General features: G+C 64.3%; 1 protein-coding gene across 2 annotated transcripts; it reads right to left on the reverse strand.

The window, feature by feature from the left end:
* Nucleotides 1-1,085: 1,085 nt before the first annotated feature.
* Nucleotides 1,086-6,608, reverse strand: SIGIRR (single Ig and TIR domain containing). 2 transcript variants are annotated; one of them, XM_030485076.1, is made up of 10 exons: nt 6,464-6,608; nt 4,113-4,233; nt 3,687-3,873; nt 3,472-3,602; nt 3,138-3,278; nt 2,914-3,057; nt 2,742-2,844; nt 2,513-2,663; nt 1,831-2,005; nt 1,086-1,675 (listed from the first exon to the last, which is right to left on the reverse strand). In XM_030485076.1, exons 2-10 carry the CDS (start codon nt 4,117-4,119, stop codon nt 1,479-1,481), a joined length of 1,236 nt encoding a protein of 411 aa, XP_030340936.1. In that variant the 5' UTR covers nt 4,120-4,233; nt 6,464-6,608; the 3' UTR covers nt 1,086-1,478. The 2 variants fall into 2 exon arrangements, with proteins under 2 accessions (XP_030340936.1, XP_030340937.1); XM_030485077.1 differs by lacking the exon at nt 6,464-6,608 and adding an exon at nt 5,767-5,916.
* Between the last annotated feature and the right edge of the window lie 1,421 nt (nt 6,609-8,029).

The raw sequence follows: 8,029 nt of genomic DNA on the forward strand, positions 1-8,029 counted from the left end.
GGAGGGGGCTTCTGGGGACACCCCATTCCTGAATTGCGGCACACGGGGGGCTGAGGGTGCCTGTGGGGTGTGCCGTGGGGTGCACAGGCTCTGCCCTGGCTGGGTGGGGACAGGGCTTTGCCTGGCTCAAGGGGTGCTCAGGGAGGTCTGAGGTGGCTTCCCACGTGTTATGTGGTGGCACCGTGGCTGTAAGGGGCTGGGAAGTGGCACTGGTGACACGGAGCCGAGTTCCCCTTTGCCAGGGGTGGGCTGGGGGGATCACTGAGGCTGCCCGTGCCCTTGCTGCAAGGCGCCCCATAGGGACTGTCCCCTCCTCGGTGCCTGCTCTGCTCAGACTGGGCCTGGCCCCTGCTGCAGGAGCAGGATTTGGGCAGGGCCACGTTGTGTTTGCTGGGCGGCGTCTCCCCGCGGGGTGGGGAGATGCCCTGGGTGTGCGGGTGCCCTGGGTGCTCTATGGGTGCCCTGGGTGTGCTGGGTGCCCCGGGTTGTCTATGGGTGCCCTGAATGTGCTGAGTGCCCCAGGTTGTCTATGGGTGCCCTGAATGTGCTGATGCCCTGCATTGTCTATGGGTGCCCTGGATGTGCTGGATGCCTTGGGTTCTCTATGGGTGCCCTATGGGTGCCCTATGGGTGCTGTGGGTGCCTGGCACAGGCAGGGTGGCAGGTCAGAGCTCTCCTTGCCGGGGTGTGCGGGTGGCTGTGGGATGGCTTTGCTCTGCCGGTGGGTGTGGGGCTGGGGAGGACCCTGCTGTGCTTGGGGTGCTGTGTACCCCCTTTGGGACGCCAGGTAGAGTAGGTACAGGGGGGAGGTTGGGGGGAGCAGGTGGCACAGCCAGCGTTGGTGTCACCCATCAGTGCGTGGCACCCGTGTGGCCCAGGCCGGGTGTCTCAGTGCCTTTGTCCCCCCAGGTGTCATGTACAAACACCCTGAGCCCTGCGTGTCCCCAAATAAAGCCTTGAACGCTGCCCGCTCTGGGCTCCCCCCGATGTGACACCCCGCTTCCCACCGGGTGCTGCTGTGGGTCAGTGTGATGGGGACAGACCCACTGGTGGCACCCGTGTCCCCGCAGGCGGATGGGACCCACTTGGTGCAGCAGCTTTTTATTGCCACAGGGGTTTCCATGGGACAGGGGGTGCTGCGGCCGCTCCTCTCAGGCAATTCCCTTGGGATTGGGGCACGTTGCTTCTCAGAGCATCACCCATCCCAGCGCCAATCCATTGGCAGGAAAATGTCCCTGCTGCCCATGGTGAGGGAGGGGGGCCCAGCACCCAAAGGTGCCCAGGCATTATGGGCTGTGGTGTCCCTTGGTGCTGGTTTTCCACCATGGAGCGTGCTGCCCGAAGGAGCCAGGAGGAGTCTTTCCCTACTGCGACCTTGGCTTTGGTCCCACCATAAAGCCCGGGCTCCTCCAGCCGTGGTGTGTGTCCGTGCAGCCCGTGGGAAGGGCGATGCCGCCGCTGCTGGCCCGTGGCCCCGCTCAGATGTCATCCTCCGTCACCAGGTAGTAGAAGTCCGTGCGGGCGCCGTAGTTGCGGGACCCCAGGTCTGACACGTCGATCTCTGGTCTCTGACTGTCCCTGAGCTGTGCCCCCCCCGTCCCAGCGGCAGGCACCGGGGCGGCGGGGCCGGCGATGCGGGGAGGCGGGAAGCTCCTGAACACACGCTCCCGGAGCCCTGGAAGAGGGGGGAGATGGGTTAAGGTAGGCTTGAGGCGCTGGGGAAGGGGCTGAACCCAGCCCAGCTGCCTTGGGAGGGTGAAGCAAAGCCCAAAGGGGACCTCCAGTGCACATCTGTCCCCCCCAGGCGAACAAGGGGACAAGGCTGTGTACCCAGGTCCCCATCCGGGTGCAGGTCGCTGCCGCTGTCCAGGTAGCTGCTGTGCAGGATCAGCATGGGGTCCTTGTCCTCCTGCAGCTGGGTCTGCGGGTCCCCCACGGGCCCCTGGAAGGACACCTTGCGGGGCAGGGCCAGGCACAGCTCCTTCCAGAAGTCGGACGAGGGGGTCTGTGTGGGGCAGGGAGGAGATGAGCCGCGGTGGGATCACCACAGGCCAAACCCAGCCCCATGCAGGGCTTTGTGGGGCTCAGCTGGCTCTTCCCAGCACCGGGAGCTGAGCCAAGGCCAGGGCTGTGCCGGTGGAGAAACCGGCCCAACCGGCTGGAACGCTCCGGGGCTCCGCTCCCAGCCTGGCCCTGGAAGGGCCGGAGCAGCCATGGGTGAAGCTTCACCCTGAGAGCTGAGGCTTTGCTCCAAGAGCTGAGGCTTCACCTGGTGCCTCGGCTGGGGCAGACCCCGGGGGGCTCCTGACCCGGGCTGTGGGGACCCAGCACCAGCGCTGGGCTGTTCTGGTTGGGTTTTTAAACTGCCTCTAAAGCGAGTGTCCCAACCTGCCCTTTAGGAGCACCAAAGCTCAGGGAGCAGCCCTGGAGCATTGTGGGGAGGCTGACACAAACCGGGGTGCTGGGGACGGCAGTGGGGTGCTGGTGGGACGGGTCCCTGCTCGGCTCTCACCATGGAGCTGGCTCGCCACACCAGCAGGGTCACCGCGCTGCGGTGCTGCTTCAGCAGGCTGATGGCAGGGTGGTGGATCTCCCGGTACTGGCTCTCGAAGACGATGAAGATGGGTTTCTTGGAAAGCTCCAGCAGCCTCCAGAGCCCTTCCCTGCGAGACAGGCTGTGCCAGGAGGCCGAGGCACCCGCCGGCTCCTCTCCCCCGGGCGCAGGCAGGACCTGCTCCTACCTGAAGCTGCTGTTGCACCAGTCTTGCTCCAGGTACGCGACGGAGAGCACCACGATGAGGCGCCGGCACCGGCTCACGTTCATGATCAGGTCGGCTGATGGCTCTGCAGGGAAAGGGGTGTCAGGCCCCGGGGTGCTGGTGTGATCCTGGCCCCATGTGGGGCTGCTCCCACCTGCGTTGGGCAGGATGGTTTGCTCGTCCAGGAAGAGCTTGTATCCGTAGCGGTTCTCCAGCTGCGGCTTCACGATGAAGTGGACGAACTTGCGGTCATCCGGGGCGGAGGCGTGGGACACGTAGGCATCGTACAGCTTCCCGTCTGCGGGAAGACAGGGGGTGATGCTGGGGGGGTGCTTTTCCCAAGGGAACACCACCCCGGTGCCCTGCCCAGGGTCTCACCGTTGATCTCCAGCTCTCCGTAGCGGTTCCGGTACCAGAGGAGCATGTTCAGGCGGCAGTGTACGTACAGCCCGGCCGCGAGTATGAGGAGCACCAGGACCAGGAGGGCTGCCAGCACGGCGGGCACGTGCCCTGCCACCTCTGCAAGGGCAGGGAAGGGCAAGGTGAGCTGAAGGACTGGGGCAGGATTTATGGGTTTGGTGTAGGGCACCCTGATGTGCTGCCCTGGGAGAGGCAGCAGTGCCCTACCACCTGCCCTGATGGTCTCCATGGGGCTGCTGTTCCTGCCCGTGGGAAGTGGGACCTCCTTGGAGGTGTCCTGGTGTGTCCCTACCTGCTCTCTGCAGGGTGAAGGTGGCCGTGGCATTGCTGACCCAGCAGGCAAACACCCCGAAGTCAGTGTCTTGGGTGAGGTTGAGCTGCAGGACGCTGGTGAGGAACTGCTCTGAGGCATTTGGGGCAAACCTGTGGGGAGATGGGGCCATGTGGGTTGGGCTGTGCAGTGACCACCCTCACAGACAGACAGACAGCTCGTGGGGTGCTGCTTACCAGGCGGTGTCCTGGCTGCTGCCGTTGCCCAGCCACTGCCCGTCCTTACTCCATGCGGGGCTGTGCTGGCATTGCCCGGTGCCCGCCCAGCGCACGGTGCAGTTCAGCGCCACGTGGGTGCCCAGCGCCAGCTCCAGCGTCTGGTTGGTGGCGGGGACGAGGATCTCGGGGGGCACACTGCAGGGGTCTGGGGGCACAGCGGGGAGGGGGGGTTTGATGCCGCTCCCACTGGGCTGACAAGTGTTGAGGCCACCCCGGCTTCCCCGGTAAAGCAGGCTCAGCCGCGGGGGTCTGGTGCTTGCGGCTGTTCGCAGCAGGCTGGGCTGGTTTGGGGCTGGTATGGACCCAAAGCCCAGGGCAGCGAGCGGGACCCCATGCGGGCTCCTTCCCAGCTGGAAGCACATGGATCTCCCACCCCGCACCTACCTGCCATGGTGTGCCGGGGCGCTGCGCGGGGAGCTGCCGCATCACGGGCACCACGAGGGCCCCGCGCCGCCGCGTCTTCCGGGGGCAAAGTCCATGCGGCACCGGCGCGGGGCGGCCGGGCCTGGAATGGGTCAGACACGGCTCCGTGAGCGCCGGCGGCTCCGGCCGGGTGGCACAGGGAGCGCCCCGGCTGTCCCCATGGGGCCGCAGCGGTGCGGGTCGGGGGCAGCGGGGGCTGCTCTGGGGTTGAGCCAGAGCCGTGTCCTGGCCAGGGCTGGTTGGTCACCGTGTCACCCCCCTCCCAGCCTCCCGACCAGGCAGAAGGTGATTAATGACCAACCAGGGGCTGCAGGACATTAAAACGTGGCTTTGGCTCAAACCAGAGGCCAGCGAGGGGAACGAGCCGCAGTTGTGGTTTAACCATGGGGTGAGCTGTCCCACGGGTGTGTCTGGGCGGCTCAGTGAGACCCTCTTCATGCCACCAACACCCCGCCTTGGCTGCAGTGCTGCTTCAGCCTGTGTGCCCATTAGAAATTGCTAGCTGAGCAGCAGGATGGTTTATTTTATTTAAGGCTTGGGGAAGACCTTAGAGCAGCTCCAGTGCCTAAAGAGGCTCCAGGAAACCTGGAGAGGGGCTTTGGACAAGGGCCTGTAGGGACAGGACAAGGGGAATGGCTTTAACCTGGCACAGGGGAGATTGAGATGAGCTCTGAGGCAGAAGCTCTTCCCTGTGAGGGTGCTGAGGCGCTGGCACAGGGTGCCCAGAGAAGCTGTGGCTGCCCCATCCCTGGCAGTGTTCAAGGCCAGGTTGGACACAGGGGCTTGGAGCAACCTGCTCTAGTGGAAGGTGTCCCTGCCTGTGGCAGGGGGTTGGAGCTGGATGAGCTTTGAGGTCCCTCCAACACAAACCAGTCTGGGATTCTGTGACTTATGGAAACACGGGTTCTCACAGCGTTGAGCTCAGTGGGTGCAGCTCTATCCCCGCATTAGGAGGCTCAGTGCGTTGCTGCCCCGCGGCCATGCCTGGGGCCAGGCACAGCAACACAACGTGCAGGCGGGAGCCCGAGGACGGTGCACAGGGACTGGGGGAACTGGCCCCCGTCTGGCCTCACACAGTCAATGTCAGCACCGCTGCAAGAGCCCTGCGGGAGGGGGGGCCCAGGGAGGGCACCGTAAATCACAGCAGCGTGACGGGGCACTGGGAGCAATGGGTGAAGCAGAGCCCAGCATCAGGGCCGGGCTGTTCCATCCCCAGGCACCCGCAGAGCACCGGGAGTGGGTGCCGGGCGCACTCTGGGAATAACAAGGACGTCACAGTGCTGGTGGCTCTGTGTAAACACGTCCCACGGAACAGGAGCAGGAAGGACCAACGCCTCCCCCGGCTCCTCTGCCCCACAGCTTCCTTGCTCCCCGTTCCAAACTGGTTTGGGGTAACAGTGGGGCTGGGGAGGCTGGGCTCGGCCCTGGAGGAGCTGGATCTGCTGCTGGTGTGGCAGGGGAAGGGTCTGTGAACCGCTGCGAACTGCGGCTCATTGCTTCCCTTTGGCACAGCAGCGCTGGTGCCAGGAGTGGGGTGAAGGTGGGTCAAGGTACAAGAGGGACAGTTATAACTTGAACAAGTGTTCAGCTTGAGCAGATAGGAAGTGGTTTGTACCTGAAGTTTAGCTGGGTTTCTCCAGGAATGGAAGAACAAGGGGTAGAGATGAGCCGGTCCACCCGGTTTTCACATGAGGAAGGAGATGGGAGATACTACACCAGGGCGCTGAGGGGCTTTTCCTGCCTGGTGGGGATGATCCAGCTCTGCTTGGTCCTGCCTGGCTGGGTCACTTGTAAATCATTTCATACAATCCCAGACTGGTTTGTGTTGGAAGGGACCTTAAAGCTCGTCCAGTTCCTTTAGGCAGTGGAAGACTGACGGTCAGAAATAAGGCAGCCCCAACAAGACACAGGCTGGCCAGAGAGCTCGAGGACGCCCTAAACACCCATCTGGGGCCCCTTTGCTCCGGGCCATGAAATGTCGATGGGTGCCCCACGGGTGGCCGGTGTCGGGGCTGCTGGCTGGAGGGAGGAGCGCAGGTTAACGGGCAGCAGCACACTCCCATTCCCCACGTCCTGGGGTTGGGGACACCCGGGTCTGCTCCAGGCACAGCAGAGGATGGGGTGGGTGCCATGTGGTGGTCAGCGATGGTTGGGCTGCAGCGTGCCCCCAGAGCACGGGCACAGGGAACGCGAGGCAGGCAGCAGGCAGGGAGCAAGCGGGAGAGCCAAGGGCTGGAGGGGAGACGGGCAGCCCCCTGGCCCCAGCCAGGACATGGACACGGAAGGGGGAGCAGAGGAGAAGCTGCATTTACCTTCAATGCTTCCCCGTGCCCGGCCGCAGCTCCTGCCCTCGTGCCGCTCCCGCTGGCTGCTCCTGCCGGATCTCTGCTGGTTCCCTTCTCTTCCCTTTCCTTTCGACTTGATTTATGTGTTTCCCAGTCCCAGCCCCTGCCCTGTGCCCGGATCTGGCCCCAGCGGCAGGTCTGCAGCAGGGCTCGGTCCCTCCTCCCCTGCTCCACCTCCAGCTCACCTGAACCTGCGGGAGAACGCAGCAACTCGGCTGTAGGGGAGGGGAAAAGAGGGAACCAGGAGGGGGAAGCAGCGCACCCAGGCTGCGGGGCTCCCGGGGCCCAGGGGAGCACCCCACTGCTCACTGCGAGCTCATGGGGGTGTTGGGGCAAGACGGAACCCGCACCCGGCACCGCCAGCACCGGTAATACCGGATCCACGGCCACAGGGACAGCCGGGGGCTTGTACCGGAGCGTGCCGGGGGCTGGAGGTGTCTGACATGGGGGCAGCCCGGGGAGGAGCTGGTTGTCTGGGGCTGTGGTTTGCTGAGCACTGGCAAACTCGGTGCTCTCAGGCTTCATTAAGGTGAGTTACGGATGGAGGGAGGTGGGAGAGGCTGGGCAGGGGGCTCCTGTTTCCTTCTCCCTGTGATCTCCCTTCTCCACCTCTTGGACAGCTCCAGCTGGTGCTGGCCATGGGGAACTGGGCCCATTCAAAGAGCCGTGATCACTGGTAATGATAACTGAGATGGCAGCAGCCCTGAGGAGAAGGACTTGGCGGTGTTGGGGGAGGAGAAGCTCCCCATGACCCAGCTTCAGTGTGCGCTTGAGCCCAGAACACCCCCGTGTGCTGGGCTGCACCCCCAGAGCATGAGAAGCAGATCAAAAGAGAAACTCCTTAAGGGGAGACCTTAGAGCAGCTCCAGGGCCTAAAGGGGCTCCAGGAAACCTGGAGAGGGGCTTTGGACAAGGGCCTGTAGGGACAGGCCAAGGGGAATGGCTTTAACCTGCCAGAGGGGAGATTGAGATGAGCTCTGAGGCAGAAGCTCTTCCCTGTGAGGGTGCTGAGGCGCTGGCACAGACTTTTCCCAGAGAAGCTGTGGCTGCCCCATCCCTGGCAGTGTTCAAGGCCAGGTTGGACACAGGGGCTTGGAGCAACCTGCTCTAGTGGAAGGTGTCCCTGCCCGTGGCAGGGGTTGGAGCTGGATGAGCTTTAAGGTGCCTTCCAACCCAAACCAGTCTGGGGTTCTATGATTCTATGACGGGAGCCTTTGCATGCCCCAGGCACAGGCTATACGGGCTGCAAGGGCTGCATGTGTAGCAACGGCACAACAGCAGCCTCAGCTGCTGCAAGCAAACACCAACGTGACCCGCAGCCGTCCAGCCCCTTTTCTTTGGGGCCAGAATGGGCAGAAAAGGGGCCGTTTTCCTCCTGTGAGGCCCCACATGAAGCAGGAGCAGAGGCTTGGGGACGGTGCCAGGTCCCCGCAGCTTCTCACCTCCCGCGGGGGCTGGGGCGTGTGAGCCCGCCCCGGGCAGCCGCCGCCGCGCTGGTTGCATGGCAACAGCGGGCCGGAAGCGCCCTTGCCG

This window comes from Strigops habroptila, chromosome 4 (genome assembly GCF_004027225.2).
Source record: "Strigops habroptila isolate Jane chromosome 4, bStrHab1.2.pri, whole genome shotgun sequence".
NCBI lineage: Eukaryota > Metazoa > Chordata > Aves > Psittaciformes > Psittacidae > Strigops > Strigops habroptila.